The 23,235-nt window shown below is 41.4% G+C and overlaps 2 protein-coding genes across 3 annotated transcripts; both read right to left on the bottom strand.

Annotated features, from left to right (window-relative positions):
• Positions 1-521: 521 nt before the first annotated feature.
• LOC118123875 (TBC1 domain family member 10B) lies at positions 522-11,826 on the bottom strand. 2 transcript variants are annotated; one of them, XM_035181522.2, is made up of 10 exons: positions 11,330-11,826; positions 9,347-10,381; positions 8,398-8,497; positions 8,118-8,225; positions 7,118-7,224; positions 6,608-6,722; positions 5,049-5,114; positions 4,768-4,957; positions 4,464-4,618; positions 522-4,315 (listed from the first exon to the last, which is right to left on the bottom strand). In XM_035181522.2, the coding sequence occupies exons 2-10, from the start codon at positions 10,360-10,362 to the stop codon at positions 3,386-3,388; spliced, it is 2,787 nt and encodes a 928-aa protein (XP_035037413.1). In that variant the 5' UTR covers positions 10,363-10,381; positions 11,330-11,826; the 3' UTR covers positions 522-3,385. The 2 variants fall into 2 exon arrangements, with proteins under 2 accessions (XP_035037413.1, XP_035037414.1); XM_035181523.2 differs by having other exon boundaries at positions 9,347-10,378.
• Positions 11,827-13,863: 2,037 nt separating this feature from the next.
• Positions 13,864-21,887, bottom strand: hsd3b7 (hydroxy-delta-5-steroid dehydrogenase, 3 beta- and steroid delta-isomerase). The gene is made up of 6 exons (XM_035181526.2): positions 21,635-21,887; positions 18,803-18,958; positions 17,080-17,188; positions 16,267-16,366; positions 15,995-16,157; positions 13,864-15,015 (listed from the first exon to the last, which is right to left on the bottom strand). The coding sequence occupies exons 1-6, from the start codon at positions 21,792-21,794 to the stop codon at positions 14,594-14,596; spliced, it is 1,110 nt and encodes a 369-aa protein (XP_035037417.1). The 5' UTR covers positions 21,795-21,887; the 3' UTR covers positions 13,864-14,593.
• Positions 21,888-23,235: the final 1,348 nt, after the last annotated feature.

The raw sequence follows: 23,235 nt of genomic DNA, 5'->3' as shown, positions 1-23,235 counted from the left end.
TGACGTTAGTCCGCAGAAACAACTTTGTGACAACCCCTACAGTTGGTAGCAGGAGACTGCAACGATAGTGACCTCTAGTGGCGACCCCTTATATCTGCAGGAGCCGGTAAAGAGCACCCATAGGTGACGAGGGGCGTTGCAACAGTGTTGGCAAGGCCCCTCATTGCCAGGGGCCCCGGGCTGATAGAGAACTCCTGAAAACAGCTGATTATGTTTGTCCACACACCAACTATTTCGTGAAACCCACTCAAATTGGCTAGAGGAGAGTGCAAGGACAGAAACCCCCGTGCCACTAACTTTCTGCTTGGTTGAAGAGTAGAACATCTATATGTGTGTGTGTATGATGCATTAATGGTAAAGTCAAGACCAAAGCAGCTGTTACAGCAGGAGCAATTGTTGTTTTATCTGTGGCCCCAAATCCATAATGTTTCTGTAGACTATGACCAGCAGTCATATGATCAATAGTCACAGAGCTTGAGGCTGAAAATGTTCATCCTCCACAAGCACAGACAGAAACTCAATGATGATTTAATATATTATGGTTTATTACTCATCACAAATGTCATTATCATCATCAATTAAATACATCAGTTGTAGATCTGAAGGAATGAATTCAATTAGCTATGATTTTATTTCACTTTCGCCGGAGAGAGTGACATGTAAACTTAAAAACACAACAGACGCAACGACATGGGGAGAAAAACAAAACAGCTGAAATGCTTCTTTCAATATTTGCATCGGTAGGTTCATTCCTAATCAAATGTAATCAAGAATGACGATTTCAAGGTCAAGGAGACCTGATAGAAATGGATTTGATTGATTTGTCCTCGATAATGCAGAGCTAAGTGCTGATTCCACGAGAAGGAAATCCCAAGATCGCGAGAGATTAATTTGATCAGTGCGACGCCTCGAGTCCTCTGAACACAGAGAAATTATGCTGTCGTTAAAAGACGAGCTGCGAGGATGTATTGCTCAAGAAACATTGAAGTCCACGGGCCTGAACGTGTGCTAATAAAAACACCTACTGAGGAACAAAATCCATTTTTCCATGGCGTCCATCTGATTATCTGAATCAAGACGGGAAATCAGTGCTGCTGTCGCTACACGCTATCAACAGACATGATGGAGTAAGGTTTGCATAGATGTGTTCAGGTTATCCTCACTAACACTACGCAAATCTGTGCCTATAAATGCACTGGCGTCAAAAAAAGAAGAAAAAGAAAAGAGGAGGGTGTGTGTGGTATTTATATGTTCATATGAAAGCCGCGTGATGACCTGAAGTGAAAAACAGTGGAGGACATGTTGGCGACAAGTACACAAAAGTCCCTCTAATCCTTAACTACGAAAACAGCACAGTTAAAGAGCATCAATGTGGTTTTTTTTTTTTGCCATCAAATGGTTTTACAATAACTAGCTGGCACTGTTCTTCATATACCGATGGGGTTCAGTGCCGTTTCATGAATGCATAAATATGTTACAGTACAGGACACTGAGTGTAAATAGGTTAGGGATTTAGTCCATACGTCATTATGAATGTTACAACACAACGCGGTGAGACAGACATACTTAAGATCTCCAATTAAAGAACGATTCAAAGCTCAAAAATCACCTCAGAGTATATTTTACATTAAGACCTTCAACTCCCAAATGTTCTGTCTGTGTCACTCGTTTCATCATTTGTTCGACCGGAGGCCCCGTTTTTGGCCCCCCCCGTTTGTTTTAATACTGCACTTCAGTAAACCGGAGACTCGTGAAGCTAAGTTGACTGAACCAACAGTAAACAATAGCAAAAAGACATGCATCGAAAACGTTGTGTAGAAAGCAGAGGACTCAACGTGCAAATAAAGGAAAGGGGAGTTGAAAAACAAACACTTTAAAATGATCCTCCTGCAACTACACTGTGTAGTCCGCCATCGTTCCAGTCATCCAGGTGTCTCTTACACGCATAGAAAAATACTCAGATCCAAAATAATAATAATAATAATTCATAATATACTATATTTGATTAAATTAACCACTTTATACATAAATACATCAGAGCCCGAAGGTCAAAGGTCAGAGGTTAATGCTACATTGGCACACCTGGCAGTTCCAGTCAAGTGGCTTCCTATAGGTCCTCGAGGCACAGATTTCAAACTGCGAAACTGGCCCGTGGAGACTCTTCTACCTCACTACGGTAACGGAGTGGACAACTTAAGTGGTGCTTTGTGACAAGATCACAAGTGCAAAAATCATCCTTCATTCTCTTAAAACACTCAAAATCACATTCTAATGATGAGTTGATGAACTTGAGTTCTTATCCCCATTCTGAAATTTGGCTAAAATAAATGCATGTACGTTTGTTGAAAGCAAAATAATACAAATTTCAAAGACATGGCTGAGTTGAACCTGCTTTTTCGCTATGATTCAGAAACTCAGACAGGAGAAATGTTAAACGGGGGCTTGGAATAAAAACGATGAATCTCCCTGTGTGTTTTGTCAGAGACAAAAGCAAACTAAAAATTAAATATAAAAAATGGCCACCACTACCTGGTGTCTGGTTGTACTTTGAAACTTTCTCCCTCTTTTTCTCTCTGTCAGATTGAATCCAGACGGGAGGGAAGAACCACACAGAGGATTCAATGATGACAAAAAAAAAGCAGGCGGAGGGAGACTGAAAAAAGGGAGGCCACACATAGAACAGTAACACTTTTCACTATACTACTAAGGCACACACTCACTCACAACATTTAACATGACAATAAATACATCCTCAACAACATAACTAGCATTTCTGTTTTCAGTGCCTGCATTTGAGACGACTTCCAAGGGGTTTTCTTCTTCTTCTTTTTCCCAGTCAGCAGATAACCTGTCCACAGATGAGATCAGACGGGTGTACGGAGTGCTAACAACATCCTATGTACTGTAGGTAGACTTGTTATTTACATACTCTATGGCACCATTAACTATTTCTGCAAACATTAAACAAACCCTCGAGTCGATGTTTCTCAAACCACTGCCATCAATCGGATTAAAAGAAAAAATGAAATGAAAATAATTTAAAAAAAACCAAGAGAGAAAATGACGGATCCTTTGAACAATGATTCAGACTCACAGCCCGTGCTCCAGTTGAAAAAGGAAAGTTGTCCCATCTTCATAAAAATCAATGAAAAAGAAAGCATTGAGTGAGGGGGCAAAAGCTCCCCGAGGTGCTATTAAAACCATGATCCAGTTTTCTCCACCATAGTCCTGCGACTACATTAAGTCTGAAATGATGCATTGTACAGGAAGCCATCCCATTTTTGTTAATCTATCACTCTTTCTGTTTCTGGGGGGTCTTTGTTACCCTGACCTCTCTTTTTGTTCAGTGTCCCTTTTCATAATCCTGGAATGACGGGGTGGGAAACTAGGCCGAATCTTTCGCTGCTGCGGCTCCATTTTTGTCTTCAGCCTCTCCTCCCCCTTTGTCCTTTTTCTTTCCTCCTTTCTTCTTCTCTTTTTCTAGCCTCTCCTTCTCCCTCCTGAGCCTCTCTTTTTCAGCCTTATCCTTTTCCTTCTTTTCCTTCATTTTTTTCTTCTCATCTTCCTTTTCCTTTTTCTTGGTGTTTTCTTTGCTTTTCTTCTTCTTCTTTCCCTCTTCCTCTCCGGTTGTGGCGTCAGCCACTGCCACCGCTTCTTTTTTTGACTCTGGATATAGGGGCAGAGGGGAGTTGTTTGCAGTAGGTGAAGGGATAGTGGGAGTAATTTGCTCTGAGACGATCTTCGGGGAGGGGGATAGCGTGGTGGGTGGAGGTGGTGGTGTGCTCTGTACTGAAGCTGCAGGTTGGCCTTGTGCTAAGGAGCCTTCTGAGGGCTGAGCAGGCTCACGTGATGGGCCAGCCGCACTCCCGACCAAGGGGCTCTGAATGTGGGCTGGGGTTGCCCTCTGACCTGCCCCTGGGGGAATGGGGGGTTTGTGGTTGGGGCCTCGAACCGGGCTTGATGTTACTACAGGTGGCGACTGAGGCGGCAGGCCGTCCATTCCTGAGGGCCCTGAGAAGGAGCCCTTCTTGCTTTGGGATAGGAAAGGAGCCCTAGACCTGCGGAAGCCCGGCAGTGAGAGGAGGCTGGATGAGGCCCTGAGTGGTCCTGGTGGAGGGATCGGGCTTCCAAGGAAAGAGAAGCTGCCACCGGAGCTGATGGAGGCAGCACGTCGTTTGAACTCATAGATGGCTCTCGTACCATGGAGCCGGCGGCCCGGCTGGTGTGTCAGCTCCCCCCTGGACTCCCTCCACTTCCTCACCTGGATGCTGCACTCCCTCTCGATGAGCGCCTCCGTCACTGGGAGTATAACAATCTGGACACATCAGACAAGGATGAGACAGACAGAGGAACTGAAGATTACTATACCGGGCACTACGGGGCAAAGTGACTCATAACTCATGAGTCTGAGTAAAAACAGAAGCAGATTTTACTCGTATATGTGTCTGAGGAGGAAAACTCACCTCCTGTACTATTATTTCCTCTCTGACACTTTCGGGAGAAATGTTTCTCAGGCGCTCCATTGTTTCATACATGCCCTGCAGTTCTCGAAGTTTATCCACTGAGCCAAGCATTTGTTTCAGTAGCACCAGGCCCACCCGAAACACTATTTTCACTCCTGCAACAAGAGACCTCAGTTAATTACCCTTTCTGACAAACTAGAGCAAAAATAAAATCTCAATACTTAACTACTATACTCAATTTGACTCAATATATATACTGAAGCTTATATGAACATTTTATGAACCACGTAATTATGAAAGATACCTTCACAGAAGAACATGTCCCATACACGCAGTACACAGGCCCATGGTAAAGTGCGTGAGAAGATGCACATGAACCACTCAGTCATGTAGAGGATTGGGTCGATCTTGAACTTCTTGAGGTGACGGTACGCCATCGGACATGTGCGTCGTAGCAGAGAGAAGAAGATCTCGCCATCCAGCTGGATCGCTTCCTAAAAGGAATTTAAAAAAAGACAGATCAATAAAGCGAAAATAACTGACATGAAGGTCAGAGTAAAAAAAACGATTTGTTCATTCACTCACCAGCCCCGCGCTGTAGTAGCCAGGGAGATATTTCTCACATATCTGTACGAGGCACCAAAATGCTTGCTGAGAAACAAGTGAAAGTGAAGAGTTTACGTTTGCAAACAAAAGTACATGAGGATTAAATGTTTAAATGAACACAGAGGGTAGAAGCACAACTGCAATATCAATTCCTGCTTCTATTTCCTGCTTCTTTTAAAAAAAGAACAATACGCACACTAGTCATTAACTAAATATTCTCTCCTTCTTCCCGTGTTTGTTGTGAGGACGGAAACAAATATATGAAAACTAAATATGTACACAGCTCTTTTTCTCGCATTTACGGTAGTCTTATTTTAACCTGCTCAGCTTTTTCTGTATTTACGGTAGTGAATCCTGGCAGCACACGGAAGAGTTCACTTCACTAAACAAGAGAAAGTGGGAACAAAGCGTTAAAGCTGTTTAGTTGTTAAGGTTTGTTTAGAATGTTTATTTGTGAAATGTAGTTATATATTAAGAAAAAAAGAAATAGAGTAAACTCAAACTACATCTTTTTATAAATTTTTTCAAAAATAAAGCAATATAATTTAAGATGACTTTTTCAAAAGCTCTTTATTTTGTATTCAAACCTTATTTTACTTAAAACGAGAAAATAATATTTATTTTATTATAAGAGTACATTTCAGTGTGAAAGTTTACAATAAACATTGTTGAAATGCTATTGAATTATACTTATTTTATTTGTTAGTTTGTGTATTCATTTCAATCTTTTTTAGTGCTTTATTATTTCATCTTTATCATCCTTCTTTGTTCAACTACATTTGGCGTTTCCTCATTTGTTCTTCACTTCCTGTTCTCATTGTTCTGCTCTGTGCTAGAATAGGAGTGGGTGGAGGAGTGGGTGGTGATTGTTTTTAAACTGTAATGCAGTTCTTGTTACATTGTTTGCATGAAAAGGGCCAAACAAATAAAGTCTGACTCATTCAAATTCACACACTGCTACTTGAGGATCACGTCAGTCAGCAGTATCACCAGACCAGTGTCTGTTATCTGCTACCATTTCTAATTTAGTAGGTAACCTCAATGGAATAATTACAAAATTAAGTCTCAGTTTTTTTGCTCACTCACTAATGTGTCGGGTGAGGAGAGATAAACAAAAACAAAAAAACATGGTTTCGCAACAAATGTGTTCGTATAATCGAAGTGCAGCTTGCAATGTCTCAGAGGTATCAACTCATCTTCCTCTGTACCACTTGATTTGGTATTAAGCTGGAAAATCTTCTGCCTCATTCAAAATCATACTTGGGTATACTACATATTTTACAGTCTTGTGTGATGCATGCTCATGTTTGAAGTCCTTCTGTGGTGGAGTAACATGTCAATGACGGTATTAAATTGTTTTTCTTCCCAGATTCTAGTCCAATTGTGGTAATAGAATAATAACACAACAAGTATTTCTGATGCTTTGTCAGTCTGTTCATTACATTAGTAATTAGCATTACATTAATGCTGATAAAACCCTTTTTGTGTCCCACAGACTTAGTGAGAATGTGTCCCCCACCGGCTTAGCCCCCCCTTACCTCAGCAGGCATGTGCATGAGCAGCACTGCGGCGACGGGCGCCTGGGCCTGGCAGTATCCCTCATCAGGCCGATAGATGGTGTAGGCTTTCAGGATGCGGTACAGGTCCTGTTGGCTGCATGAACAAACACTTTATCTATTATCCAGTGGTTAAAACAAAAAATACAAAAAAGAATGATAGGACATTTCAATCACTTCCTAAAGAAAATAACACTGTTGGTTTACAAATAATTGCTGGTGCTGCTATTTTCAACCAATACAAATTTACACCATAGTTGTACAGTTCAATCTGTTACTCGAAAAACCCAATTTCCAATGGGAATCATGTATTCTTACTGACAGATATGTCCTAGATACAGTTCTCAGGCCATTATAGATCACTTTGTGACGTTGACCTGATATAGATCCACCCACCACAAGCAGATAAGCCAAGCTAGTCTACACAAATATTAGTGGCTTATATACAGTGTGCAGGAGTAAAAAAGACTAAAAGGTTTTTTGTTTTTTTACCCATGGCCCCCCCGAGCAGCAAACATCTCATGGAAGGGGAACTGTCTGTGGAGATCCTTCTCTATAATGTCCAACCATTTAGCCTCACCCGGCTCTCTCTCCAGCTCCTGCAGTGACAAAAAAAGAATACACACGTTTTAGATAAATTCTCAGTATCTTTTGGAATACTTAAATAGATGAATTAGCCATTGAAGTGGATCAGATTGTAAAGTCCTGTATATGACCACAGTTGAGAGACAATGAAGTAAAAACAAAAAAAGATAGGCGCAAAATTCTTCCTCAAACAACATAAACAATACTAATCTGACGGCTTGGACTCAGACCCAACTAAGGCCAGACCCCGCTCCACTGTGGACATGGGGGCAGAGCTCTGACAGGCAGGATTACCGGTCATGATAAGAGGCTTACAGCTCACTAGGTGTGCGCCTGCGCCCCTTTAGCACCCCAGGAGCTGAAATTGGCCGACTCAGCCACATGTCCCCTCACAGTGATCCCCACTTTGAGCAAGTTCCTCAGTCCAACTAGCAGCTTGGTCACAGCTCTTTATTACTACAGCTTTCTATGGAGCGAGCGAGAGAAGTGCAAGAATTAAGGGAGCAGATTTGAAGAATAAAAACAATTTAGGTGTCAGGTGACTGGGAATAAAAGTATTTTCCAAGTATTGTTCAGAAAATGTCTTTGCTGTTTTAGTATTGGTGACATAAGTGTTGTTGTGTAAATGATCTACCCTCCTTATAAAAGTGACTTGTTCATCTACTGAAAGACAGGTGAAAAATATTGCGAGAAATAAGACTGTTCAGAAAAATGATTGGGTATTGGTGCCTGTTTTGTTTGTATCTTTCTTCCTTCCTTGTTTCTCCTTGAATATGAAGGAGGACACTCTGCCCGAACCCACATGTAATGAACTGTACACGTGTCTCTGAATTTATGTCTTCTGTTTTACCCTCTCCATTTAATCTATAAATTATCATTACAAAAATAATTATGAAGACAGTGATACCTCAAATTTCCCTATGTTGGCGTCTAAGAGCTCCTGGCTATTAGACAGCAGCTGCCAAGCTTTGGATCTGAGAGAGGATGGAATGCCCTTCCTGCAGCGCAACTTCACCTATAACACGCAAACAGATAAACAGGGTATTAGCTTTGACATAATGTAAAGTATAAAAGTAAACAAGTACAAAATCAAGTACATTTTAAAACACTACCAATGGTTTGTGATTCAAATTTCTAATTTTAGATAAATCCCACGACACAAAGATCTGACAGGCTGCCATGCGTACCTTCTGGAAGCGATGTTTGATCCACTTATCCCAGTTGTTGAACATATCAATCCATTTCATCTCCCTCTGTCTGGCAACTTCGACTCGGAGTTCCATTTCACTGTAATAGTGAGTAATATAAAATGACACCATCGTTGACAGAACTGGGCTGTGGACTTTTTCTTTTTAATATTCCTAAATATAGCAAGGCTGTGTTCAAGGACCATCAACAATCTCATGTCACAAATGGATTACCTCACTTTCTGTCTAACATTCATTTGCCCAACCTGAGCTAAACCGCGCAGACACAAGACATCCTTAACATTGGCCAGAATGCACTGCCACTACTGATGGTAGATCAATAGACTTTTAATTATTTAACAGTGGGAGAGCAATTAGCTTGTCAGAAGAGTAGAAGCACATCTGATTTATTTATTTTTAAAGAGAGGAAGACAGCAGATGGGTGTGAGGGGTGATAGCACCGAGTCACACAGTCAGTACATATTGAGTCACACAAAAAAAACGCTCTCAGCATTATCTGAGTCAGACCAAGGGGAAATAAAAGACAGTCAGATACGTTTAGAGCCGCAGACGGGAGAGGAAGACAGGAAAGCGAGGGCGAGACCAAAAGGAGATGATGTCTTTGGGGTGGATTGATGACAGTGTGACTAAGATTTTAGGACAAGGCAAAGTGGCCAATTAAAAGAAGATAATTCAGGCAGGCTTTACATTAATCTGTGTAAACTAATTCTCAGGTCATAAGTGCATGTTTTGTAATATTGTAAACAGTAAAATATGTTTCTCATTATCTCCTTCATAAAACCATACTGAATATGCATCTCAAATTTTATAATATCTTAAGATCTTGTCATTAAATATAATCAAACAGAAGTTAAAGAAGATATGATCAATATTCTGCACATTAGCCAGGAGTGAGCGTGATGTGTGAAGTTAATGTCCTAATACATACCTGCAGTCACTGTACTGATTACCACCCAGGAAGCCATATTTATCAGTGCGCTTGACCGTCAGGCCGTTGATCTCCGAGTCTGAGCCCACAGAGCTCCCATCCTCTCCCAGCCCAGACAGGGACTCCAACGTCCCTGACATAAGGCTAGCTGACTCCAGGTAGCTGAGGGTATCAGGGGCTGGGCGGGGCTTGGGGTTGTACATTGGGAGGGCACAGGCTGGCTCATGGATCAATGGGACAGTGGGGCTGGGGTGTTCGCCTCCGGCTGGGGTGCTAGGCTGCTCTGCTTTCTCTGCTTCCTTGGGGGCATCGGGCTTTGTGGACAGAGGAAGGGGAGGTTCACTTTGGGGGTTTTGTGTTTGTTGAAGTGGCTGAGGATTCTCCTCTTCGGCTGTTGCTGTCACTGTTGGTGATGCTGTACCGGTGGATGCTGGAGGAGCAGGTGTGGGATTGGAATCTGCAGTGGTTTGGGGTCGGTCAGCTGTAAAGTGACCACCATCCAAGACGGGATTTGGGGCATGGGTGACACGCACATTTGGATAAAGGTTAGGAGCGGGATTAAGATCAGGAGAGGGGGATGCCTGTTGTTCTTCACTCTGAGCTGATGGCTCACCCGATAGTGCTGGTGTCTCTGTTGCAGTATTCACGATCTCTGCAGCAACTTGGTCACTGGACAGAGACTCCCGCTTATTGTTTGGAACTCCAGTTTCTACATCTCTCCCTGTCGATTCCTCTCTCTGAAGAACCTCAGGTACCAATGATGGGACGGGGGTCTCGTCAGTGGTTTTGAGATGACTCGAGGGTGGGTGGGGACTCTCGGGTGAACTCCCCGACAGTGCTGTAGAAGTGTTTCCAGTCAGAGCGTTGTCATTGTAGAGGGCAGACTTTGGTTTAGACTCCAGAGCAGAGTTGTTGGGAACAGGGAGAGAGGATGCAGAGGATGGAGGGATGGAGGGAGCTGCATGCGGATCGCCCAGCGCAGATGGGGTTGGGGATAAGGTGGAGAGTTCAGCCATGGTTCCACCCTGATCTCTTCTTTACAAATAGAGAGAAAATGATGGAGGACAGTTATTCATTTGCCAAAGGGAAAGTATCCATTATGTAATAACTTCAGCAATAAACAATCTCTCCAACAAATACAGAGATGATAGACGTACACAACATGATGCTGAAAACTGCACAGGTCAACATTTGACATAAAGTGAGTGAAAAGCCAATTTATAACTGTTTAAATTGAATTGAAAAGACAAGATGGAGAAGCAGTTAGAGAAGGGAACTATTTAAAAATCATAGAAATATGATTCATACCATTCATGTGAAATAATGTGCAGATATATACATTCTGATATGCAAATATATATCTATATATATATATTATTGCAAATAACAATAAAACGACAAAAACATTTAATGTGTCAAGCAACCTGCCCTATTCACCCACGTATACATAAGCTAATTCCACATGGTTAATCTATTTTTGCAAGAGTATATGTTATTTATTATTATTATTATTATTATTATTAAAGAAAAGCACGTGAAAGCACTCCGTCAGCCGACTTCACATTAAAAAAGGAAAAAACACAATAATATTCCGCTTTATCACAATAATTCTTTACTGTGGGCAAAGCTGCATAAAATATCATTTGAGCTTATCAACAAAGCGCCATGGAGAACCATGCTGGTGCTGTGTTTTGCTGATGTAGCAGGGCACCGTCTGCAGCGGTGCTCTCAGACACGCGAGCGATGATCACAGCGGCCACTTTATTCTCACAGCCTCTGGAGGCCTCGCTTGGAGCAACTTCCCTCTTCAGCACACACGAGAGACGGTTTACTAACAGCTAATAGTCACCACCCTCCCTCCCTCCCTGTCTGTCTGTCTGTCTGTCTGTCTGCCTGCCAGGCCCAGGCCGAGCAGCTTCCACGGCCTGGTCCTCCCCGCTGCACCCGTCAACTGCAACTTCCAACTCCTCTGGCTCAACTCACCGGCGTGTCACTGCGATCCGTCCGCCTGGACAGCCAGGGGGTTCCTCTCCGCACGCCCCCCCGCCACAGCTCCGGCTCCGCAACTTCCTCCGTGAAACGAAAACACGAATGACCGGGACAGGAACCGCTGGACGGGCGTGAGGACCAGGGAGAGCAGAAGTCCGGTAATAGGCGAGCTAGCTAGCTAGCTGGCTAAGTAACCACCTAGCCAGGTTAGCTTATTTTAGCCTGCTATAACTGCTAGCATTAGCTCTGGTAGTGTTCTGTTTGTTAGCCTAGCTAGCCACGCTCACTGTGCCCGTTACTTCAGTCAGACGTGTAGACTCACAGAAACCTCCAGATTCAAACAAGCCTCTAAAGTCACAGTTTTCATCCTGTGGCGAAAAGGCGTCTTTCTGATGGATAGATCAAAGCACAGCGACAAGCGAACACCCAGCACCAGCCGCCTGCATTTCCTACTGACAGCTACGTGCGTGCTCTCGCCAGTGTGGTCGGGGACGCGCACGCATCCGCACAGGAGCCTCCCTTCCACAGCAGGACAATACGGAGGACTCTCATGTAATTGTAAAAAATTACAATTACAATCATTTACTACATTTCTGTAGTCATTACATTATTAACCTTTAAATTATTGTAAACGTAAATCTTTAACAGAGAAATTACAAAATCTTAACTTACTTAAAATTAAAAAGACTGGGGTAAATCGATACATATACTTACATATGATAGAAAACAGATTTTTAATGTTACAATGGTATTTCGCCTTGATGTTTTTTAGTTGCACCAGTAGATGACGCAATTCCCTTTCATAACATGCTTCTCATAGCCCGTTCATGATTTAGCCATGTGGTGATTCACCATAACACAGCTGACACACACACGTTTGTACTTCTATCTCAGTGGGGACTCTCATTGGCATAATGCATTCCGTAGCCCCTTACCCTAACCATCCAAACCAAATGCCTAACCCTAATTCTAACCCTAAAGCCTTAACACTCAAATAGCCCTTTCAATAAGCGACGACCGGCCAAAATGTCCTCGCTTTGTAGGGTCGATGCTTAAAATGGTTCTCTCTAAGATGCAAGTACAGGAATACACACGCAAGCACCCACGCACGCACGCACACAGGTTTGCACAACTATTTATGCTGGAAAAGGTCCTAGAGAGGTAATGAAAGAAATGAGTATGCACATACACACACACATTTGTACTTCTATCTTAGTGAGGACACTTATTGGTATAATGCATTCCCTAGCCCCTTACCCTAACCAGCCAAACTAAATGCCTAACCCTAAAACCAAGTTTTAAGCCTCAAATAGCCCATTGAAGAAGTAAGGAGTGACCAAAATGTCCTCACTTTCCAAAAATGTCTTCACTCTGTAGGGTCTGCTTAAAATGGTTCTCACTAAGATATAAGCACAGGAACACACACAGGTTTGCACAACTATTTATGCTGGAAAAGGTCCTAGAGAGGTTATGAAAGAAATGAGTATGGACATAAGCACACGCACACACATTTGTACTAATATCACTATAGGGACACTCACAGATGAATGAATAAATAACCAAACCCAACTCCTTTATCCCTAAACCCAAGTGTCAACTCCAATAGCTCAAGGGGCGAAGATGAGCCCAAAAAGTGAGACCTCATGCTAAATTTGGTCTGAACAAAGAGGTAAAGATTACTACACAAACACACTTTTCATTGGGTACACACTGAGAAGTGCATACAAAGGGCAGCTGTGCCTCAGGAGGAAGGGAGGGTCTGCATTCCAAAGTGTCCTTTGGCAAGATAGTGAACCCCAGGTTGCCCCAGACAGCTGTGCTCACAGTGTGAATGGTGTTAGAAAGAAAAAGTGCTGCATGTAGAAGCGCTGTATGAATGTGTGTGTGAATGGGTGAACGTGGCTTGTCCTGTAAAAAGCTTAGCGTGGTTGAGCCTGTAAAAGTGCTATATAAATATAGTTGGTTTACCACTCTTGCAGGCCTGTGTTTGAATAATCCACAATGATTTCTACACTTCCAAAGACCCACACTTTCAGATTGTTGTGTTTAGTTCAGGGAGGCAATCAGAGGTTCAGTTGGGGATTGTGAGTCATTTTTCTGGTTTCCCCTTTCATTCCAGCAGGCGAGGAACTGTCATGAGGATTGCCATGGAAAAACCACAGAAATGGGGGACACCCCTTGCATGCTGGAACACGTCAAGTTATCCTGCAAAGGCAACTCCCATATACACATAAAAACCAATACATGTTGTCTAGCTGGTTGTTACGAAGTATGAGGATATGTTCCACAGAGCACAGAGGGAGGCACGCCTGCATATAAACAAAGATCTTCATATCCATGGAAACCTAGACGTAGTGAACTCACCACAGTGTAGAAATAGTGAGGGCATTTGACATAAAGAGTAATGTCTGCAGAGGGACAAACTTTCACAATGGCACATCAAAATAAAAACATGTGAATGAAATCACGTATGGGGAGGAATAACAGGGACATGCAGTGTCTTCCTGTAAAGTGAATCAAATACAAAATCTTTCAAAACAATCTTTATTTAAAATTCCCAAAACCTTATATTAAACAGGATCTTTTTCTGTCATTTAAACGGTAAATGTTCTTTAAAGTATGCAGCATACAACATTTATATCAATAAAATATATTACCATATACATGTAATTTATTGCTTTTAAATATGGCATAGTTACAATGCTGATGTAAAACATCAGCAACATAAATGTTAATAAATGAACAAATAATTAAACTATATTTTCTGTATAGCTAAGCTATAAATGCTGGACATACATGAATGCAGTAATAAAGGTTTTGCACCAATCTGACTATTGCCTTTACAGACAAAATCAGTGTCATATTTGAAATTAAGACTTGTTAAAACCCATTTATAAAAAGGCACCTTTTTTCATAGCTACAATTTCATGTGCAACATTGGCTTTTTCCTTGACAACACCCTTTAAAGTTTCCTTTTATGTCTGTTCTGAAAAGTTCTAAAACTATGTGCACATTTCAGGAAGATTGGAAGCCGAATTAGTTAGTGGTACACAATGCCCTTTTTGGGAGTTTGCAGACCAAGATAGCTGTAGTGACACTCACTAACATATCATTAAAGATCTTTTTGATCTGAAATTGAATAATTAATAGTATATTAAGTCCCTTTTGTATGGTCATCAATAGCAGGGTGCTCCTTTTTTATGCGGCATATATCTGATGTCTTGTGAGTCTACATAGCAGCTTCTGATGCATGTTGCATTAGTCACATAATGATTTTTTGAGGTGATCCAGAGGGAATGTATCAACCCACTTCTGTGTGCGGGCTTGACACTGATCCCAGTCGTACAGGGGGCGATACTGGAAGTAACGTAGGGCTTTGTCTGTGAGCACAGTGAAGGAGGTAGAAGCTATGGAGCACGTGTAACGGTTCAGCAGCGGTGTGAAGTTATAAACGGGGCTCAGTATCCAACGGAGCAAGTCGTTCATCAGGGCCATGAACCAGACCACCAGAAACGGAATGCGGACTTTTTGGAAGTTAAACGTGGAGAAGAAGAGCATGTTGAAGTTCTCGTAGCTCTTGTAGGGTGAGTCATCGTAGCAGAAGAAAGCCTCACCTCCGACCGTCTGCGGGCACTCCCTCAGGGCTCGGGCTGCAAGTACATGCATCCAGGCCACGTTGCCTAGCAACATATACAAATGGATGAATACCAGATTGAATCATCAAAGAAGTACACTTTTAACTTGAGAGAAATAACAAAAAAGATTAGAGTAGGACCCTAGTAGCTTCATATCTATGACCACATTACACTGATATATTCCTATCTGTGCATCGATCTATCTATTTTTGGGGTCTTATCTTGTTTATTGTTGTATTTGAGCAGCTGCTACAACTCCTAACAGAGATCTACAGAGTGTAATGTACTAACAGTTAACCAGTGTTCTAGATTCTTTTTATAATACATGTAGGGGCCAAACTATAGAATTGAATGTATACTACATGTACAACTACGGGTTGGCCCTTACATCTGTATGTTTGAGGCTGCTTAAAATATCAGCCACTGATACATGTTGGCTGATACTCAGGGTCAAATGCAACAATGGGGATGATGATATTCAGTCATGATACCATGACAGAACTCTGAGAGCTCACACCGAAACAAGCATGTTGAGGCTGAACCAAAATGTCATCATCTCCTCTGCCAGTATTCAGTGTGTTCATTTTGCTTCACACCCCGATGACTGGATGATACTGTTCACGTAGACTTGTTATCACAACAAGAAATCTGGATCGGACTCCTCCGACTGTGCATTCCATTTCATGTTGTCATCATACCTTTACCTCACTGACTGGTTGTTGTTGATGCCTCAACTTGAGAGACCATCAGGTTTCTTATGTTTAATGTCATCTGAACTGCTCGTAAAAAGACTTCCTGTGACTTGCAGAGGAAGTGGCTGCATGATGTTCTACTTCTGCTTTTAGTCCTTGTCCTGAACATAAGTCGTGTGAGGCATGCATCAGTTTCTCCTCTGCTGAGTGGTGTTACGGGCTTTCAGAACTATCAATAGATCACAAGTTGGTTTGACTTGTAAAGCCACATTCAACCGTTTCTCAGACACGTCTCTAAAGTTGGGGTTATATATCAGTAAGTTTAGACTCACCTGCATAGACTCGCCCATGTTCAGTGCTGTCTGGGATGCCCCCGACAATGAAGCCACCCCTTTTAAGTCCCTGTTTGTAGAAGTCCTTTATCAGCTCGTGCCCTTCGCCATAGATCCCCGTCGGCCTAAGGGAGCACGTGTGTAAACACTTTCCACCTTTCAGCTGGAAAGAAAGCAAAACTAGAAGTCAGTGTTAGGAATCAGACGGGGAGGTAAACAGAACATGTACAAAAACATGTACGCAATGTTTTTTTCAGGCTGTAATAAATTACCTCTGTGCCATTAGCTTCCAGCACAATTTTGTCAGCCTTTGACTTGGTCTTGGGGTAGGCCATAGTGTGGCTCACATTGTAAGGTGTATCTTCATTGCCCCTGAGAAAAGAAAAAGATCAAACAGTCAAAGGAAGTATTCAGGTGTTTATTTGAATTGTCATCTATGAGAGAGAAATGTGAGCATGAAAGATCAAGGGTGAGGAAGGAAAAAGATAGACTGAATCTTGTCTGTGCCACGTCTCCTCTTGCAGCTTTCCACTCAGTCTTTCCAGCAAGAGCAGACAAAGGTTAGTTCTTTTCCTCTGACACAGCCTCGTGACGTAATCAGAGAAGGAATGTGAAATATTCGTCTGAGGTAAAGCTGCAGCTGTGCACGTACACACACACACTCACACACTTACAAACACACAAACCCTCACATTTTCACACACCATCAGAAACAATGCCATGATCCCTGCACATGACAGGTGGAAGTTTTTCAGTCTCCTACTTTAAGCATTAATAAAACCACTTCCCACCTTTCTAAAGGATATGACAGTTTTCACAGAATGTAATGACTACTAATCATTTTAGTCAAACATGTTGGAGTTCAATATCTTTCCACACAGCCATTAACCAGTGGATACTGTGTGTTTTCATCTCTGTTTTGACCATATCAAATCTTATCTCTACTGGCTTCATATTTTCCATGATGGTGCGTTCCGGCCAGGACAAAGAGAGGATTCAAGAAGGTGAACACAGAAGCACATGACAAAGAGCCAAAGCATAACCGAAGAGAAAAAACGAAAATGATGATATTTCTTTAGGGCTACCTGATAAAGTGGTCTCCATTGACGTTGGGACCAATAACTTCCATGCTGCTGGTGTAGACCAGACACTGAATGTCACACTCCACACAGGCATTGATGACATTCTCCGTTCCTGAGAAGAGAGATGGAGGATATTCAAATTGGAAAAACAAGACTTGAATATCATTGGGTAACATAAGCAAAGTCAATAACTGTCTAATCTTCCAAATCCATGGGACTGACCTTGGCACAGTCCGATATCTTACATCTTATCTTTCCAGTTAGCTGCGTGCTAACATCTTGACAATGGCAATGCTAACATTTCGATTAAAGCAAGAATAATGTCCAGCATGTTTGACAAGATCAGATAGTAACCTCCACCAAGGAGGTTATGTCTTCACCACTTTCCATTTGATTGTTGGTTGGTTTGTTTGTTTGTAAGCAAGATTACACAAAAACAACTGGACGGACAACTATGAAACTTGGAAGGATGCAGTATGTTTCTGGAGAGAACCAGTTTTTTTTTCTTTAAGAGGAATGAGATGGACTGTTGGGGGCATAAAACCCAGACATATGCCCTGAATCAGAACACTATTTTAATACCATAATCTGTTAATATAAGCAATGTCCTCAGTTTGGATCTTGCATGAGATTCACATCAATAAAAAACACATTTTTTGTTTTAATAAAAGCATCTGACAGCCTGCTGAAACTGAGTTTCATTATGTATTTCCGTAGAAACACAGGTCACAGTCAGGGAATTCCAACAAATAAACAAAAGAATTTCCTGAAAGGATAACGCTGGAAATATTTTCTGTTTTTGTCATTTTTAAGTTCCATTTTACTTCCAAACCCCAACAATGAAGCAATTCAACTATTGAGTGTTGTCTGAGCATCCAAAGCCTGGAACATCTTATTCCTTTCATTGTTTAAAAAAACCCACACCAATGAAACACCGTATTATACTGGACAACAAGTTTCATTCACATGAAAACAACCAAGATAATTTATTAGGACTCATACACCACCCTGCTTCCCGAAAGACTCCCGAGAGCCACACCCAGCTGTTTAAGGAAATAACAACTTATATTATGTGGGTAATGTGTGTGATATGCCACTGACCCTGTATGGAAGTGATCATTGCTGTCATTGTTGTTAGGCATATAACTAGTGTTTTAATTGGCAACACTAGTGGCTGCAAAAATAAAAATCCAAGTTCAAGTTTATACCAAATGTGAAAGAATCCTTTCACGGCATTCCAGAGACACATCACTTTCAAAAGAGTGTTGTTGTTATGGTGGATTGAACTATGTTGTTTTGTTGGAGTCCGATGTGATATTTTGGGCAAATGATTCACAGCCTCATTAAATCACATCAGGTTTTGTTTGTTTTGTCTGGCAGCTAGACGTCAAAACCAAAACACCAGGTCATCTCATCTCATCTCATCATCATCCACACACACACACACACACACACACACACACACACACACACACACACACACACACACACACACACACACACACACACACACACACACACACACACACACACACACACACACACACACACACACACACACACACACACACACACACACACACACACACACACACACACACACACACCTTTTTTTTCCCCCACAAGTCCTTGAAAAAACATCAAGGGTGTGGATTTCCTCGGAATTTATGGCTTTCCACAGAAACAAAAAAACACACCCAGCCTCCCTTTCATCATCTTGTCTCACCTGTGACATTGACAGCATACATTAAGGTCTCTGGGACTCTGTGCCAGACATCCACTAAACTGGCCATGTGGATGACGACATCCACTCCCCGCGAGGCCTCCAACACGTTGCTGTAGTCTGTGATATCCCCCTGGATGACCACCACCTTTGTCCGCTCTGAGGGAAAAACAGGAAGACACAACTTCAAAATGTGGTACTGTATGTGACCCAGCATCATGACTGTTTCCCTAATAGCTCTACAAAGCATTTCAATACAAATGCCCCTCAGTAGAGCGCAGTGTTCCACCCAGGCCCAACAGTCCCCTTAAACTCAATAAACTCTTGATACCCTACAGAATCCTCTGATGGTTTTTAGCTCCATTTGTCATACAGCAGCTGAAAAAACATTACTACTCCTCATAAAATATTTTTTAATCTGTAAAATCAATGTTTTTATTTATAAGGATTTTCTACGCACTCATTGATATTAATCCCCTAACTATGTCTGGTTTTATTCTTCAAGATCCATTAATTATTGACTAACAAATTTGTATTTGACCTGCCCTTTTTGGATCTGCATCAAATCTGTCAAGGTCCTTTGGACAAACGTTTAAAACTATTGATGATACATATTAACTAATGATTCCCAACCAAGTCCATAGTATTATGAAACTTACAAACCTCTATTGTGGACACAGTTGTCAGAACACACCCTTGTTTCAACAGCGATACTATTTCAAGTATCTGTGTAAAACTTTTTCTGGACATTGTATTGAGAAACCATTCCTGAGAAACCTAATTAATCTTGTGCATACAACATAAATGATCTTCTTACATGAATCACATATTAACTTGTGTGCACAAGATAATAACTTATGTGTATAAAAACCTTGTGGCAATTTAGGAGCCTCTTACACCTTCTAAAAGCAAATAGCCAAGAAGTCAGTGAATTTCAGAATCCCCCACAGTGTCAAAGAGAGATACTCTCCCTCCCTGGTAGACACAATATTGGAAAATCACACCCTGCCGTCCTTCAGATCACTTAAACTCATGAGATTTCATGGTGTCTTGTTATCGCATATGGAGGTCATGGACCTGAGGTTTATCTGAGCTCTCATTCACTGTCCTTGAAATGCTGAAAGATAACAAATAGTTCTGTCATGTAAAGCGACTTTTCAGAGTCAGAAGTCTCCTGAAGTTTGCAATTCCATTTGAAACCTTTACTAAGTATAGAATGGAAGATGTTTTCCTCCAGATGGAAACATAAACCATTTAAAACCACACATTCAGTCTTGTCACTTTCCTGTGGGACGCCTTTAATGGGTGTTACTGAGAGTGAACTTTAGCTGATCTGTCACTGGATCAAAGTGCACTGCATCTACAACATGGCTATAGCCCTGCACTCTGACAATAAATATTAGAAGCTGAACAAATAATTTTCCACTGAGGGATGAGGCGTCCCTTGTTTTGAGACGCAGACTTCACACGGACGCCGTTGTTGAATGTAATTTACTGTATTTGTGTAACTTAATACACACTTTCTCACCAGGAGAAACACATTCCTTAGCTTTTATTAAATTTAATGACTTTTCTCAGCAAAGAAAGAAAGAACAGACACAAATGGAAGTTCAACCACATCAAGTCACAACTCTGGTTCCAGCACACGCCTATATCATCATAAAATATATGCCCTTTCACAAAATGCTCCCGGGGGTGACAACATTGGCAAAGTAAAGAATGAAAGGACAGCTGCCTCAGGAAGTGCCTCAGGAAACGTATGGCAGTTGACAATCCAGTATATACAGAGTGCAGCTGTTATCTATGCAGAGTAATTCTGTGATTACACAGCATGTGAGGGAAATGAATATCATGCCCTGTTGGGATTTTTACTAAACCACCCATCCCTGTTTCTCACACTAATATTAAACCTGATGAATAAAACATGCTGTATAACCCAAATGATCTGCACCCGTGGTGTTTCATTGAGATGGTCACTTTCTGGCAAAGAGTCGCTCATTAGAGGCTCTTGAGTAAAGACTGAGGACATGGACAGGAATAAGAAACTAAGCAACTAAATGCCCATGTAACTCATTAATACAGTTACATAATACAAAATAGGGCTATTAATTAAAACAGGAGTTAAGTTTTTCTGTGATTAAAATCATATCTGGGCTAATTTGTGGAGAGGCGTCTATAGCGATGGAGGAAGATCTTCCTAAATATTATATTGTTACATCATCACTACCATCTGACATCAGGCACCTGACCAAAGAGAAGCAATGCCAGCAACAGCATTATAGGTTAGTGTAATAAGTGCAATTTAATAGGGCCCAGCAAGTTTGTTATAAAAACTGACCCATGATAGCGAAAAGTGCCCCACCCCTCAGTTAAGAAGAGGGTCATCAGTCTCCCTCTCTCTTTTCTAAGTGCCTTGAGATAATGTATGTTGTGTTGTAGAATTAATGTTGTGCTTTGACTATAATAAAATTGAACTAAATTGAACAGATACACCAAGTTTCCCTCAGAGAATTAAATGCAATGGGACACTCAAGAAAACACTAGTGTCAAGTTTCTCGCCGCCTATTGAAGATCAGGACTTGACCTGTTTTTATAAAGTCACATTAAATTCCTCATGTTCAAGCTGATGGTAAGAAACTAAACTAAACTAAAACTAAGACAAGAGCTCTACAACCATGGCTCGTATAAATAAATAAGTCAAAAATAAAAAAGTATTTTGAAATGAGTCTTATCTTCAAGTCTATCTGTGTTTAAACTTTTAAATTCACACTTTTATTTTTTAACGCCGTTTCGTTTTTCCAAACAGGAACACAAGAAACCCGACTTCGTCTTTACCTGAGCTCAGTCCGTTTAAACTGGGATCCACGTGTTTGTCAAACAGCCGCACCTCCTCCAGTTTGTCCTCCTTCTCCAGCAAAATCCTCAGCAGGTGCCGGCCGAGGAACCCGCATCCTCCGGTGACGAGGTAGACGAGAGGCCGCTGAGTGTCGGACATTCTGCCGCTGAGCTGTGGTGCAGAGTCGGTGTCTGCTGCTGCTTCTCTGGGGCTCTGTAGTCGGTGAGCTGAGTTCCGCTCTGCAGCCTATGGTAGAACAGGAGGAGGGTTTTAAACAAACCTTTATTTGTAGCCTGCGTCATGAACAGGGCTGTTACTGGGCGTAAGAGAAAACAAATGCTTCCCTTACGACCATTACTTTTCCTGCCAGAATAAAGTCGAACCGTCTAAAGAATGATGTTGACATCAAAGTCAAACTGAAATGGAGACATTTTCTTAATTTAACATTTTGAGATTAATGTCGAAATAAAATACATCAAAGGAGAATTTTTCATATAAAGCCTTTTTTTTTAAATTGCTTTGATATTAATTCTAAAAAATGTCTGAGAATGAAGACGATCTCTTTCCCAACCTGGCAACCCAACATTCTTCATATTAATGGATTTTAGCTGATCTACAAACTTAGTGATTCATTATTCAGTGAGCCCCTGTGTTTTTGTAAATTGCCACTGATAACTGTCAAGCTGTTAACTCATGTCAAATATAATATTGTGGTGAAGAAATAAGCAAATCATTTGACATGGTTCACACATCACATATAAGTATCACCTATTGGGACTTCAGGGGGGCTGTGGTTTACAAAAAAATATTATATCAAATGAATAATACAACATAAAATGGCAATAATAATGATACTGTACATGTCATTTATTGTCCACTGATTTTCACTATGAACATCCAATATACCTTCTTCATTTCACTGGCTTTATGTTACTTGTGTTGTGGGATTTTGAATGTAGGCCAAATGTTGACTGAACTAACAAACCTACAGTTCAAAGGTTAATTCAAGCCTGTTGGACACTGTCTTTCGGAGGAAAACTGTTCAAAGTCCCATCCCTGCGCACATTAGGAGCGTTCTCACACATTCTGTACTTGCTTTACAGGTTTAAACAACGTTAATCACCCCAAGACATGCTACAGCCTCACATGGAAATTTGTATTTCACGGATTTGCCTCTGAGGCACGCGTGTTAGAGCAGTTTAGGTAAATGGCAGAACCACTTAAATTAGACATCACCGAAATCCTGCTACTCAGACAAAACTTTGTAATTTTAGAGGTTTGGTTGAAGAATAGAACAACTGAATGTGTGTGATGTGTCTGAGACGATGGTGGAGGTCTGCACTTAAACTTTACTCCTTTTCTATTATTTATATGGATGCAGACATACTTAGCTATACTTAATAGTTTGACATGTTATGTGGCCAATAGGCTGCTTGCCTTAACAACAGATAAGTTGGGGGCTACAGAATTTCTAAACTTGTAGTCCCAACTGACGCTGATTTAGGTGGCATCATGGGAACAATATCAACGACACCTCTAACAAGGAAACTGTGGTGTGAGTTACAGAATGCTGGTTTGTACCGTCACCATACGCCGACAG

The sequence above is a fragment of the Hippoglossus stenolepis genome, chromosome 16, assembly GCF_022539355.2.
Source record: "Hippoglossus stenolepis isolate QCI-W04-F060 chromosome 16, HSTE1.2, whole genome shotgun sequence".
Taxonomy (NCBI): domain Eukaryota; kingdom Metazoa; phylum Chordata; class Actinopteri; order Pleuronectiformes; family Pleuronectidae; genus Hippoglossus; species Hippoglossus stenolepis.
The sequence above is the reverse complement of the archived record's forward strand: the minus strand, read 5'-3'. Positions and strand labels throughout refer to the sequence as shown.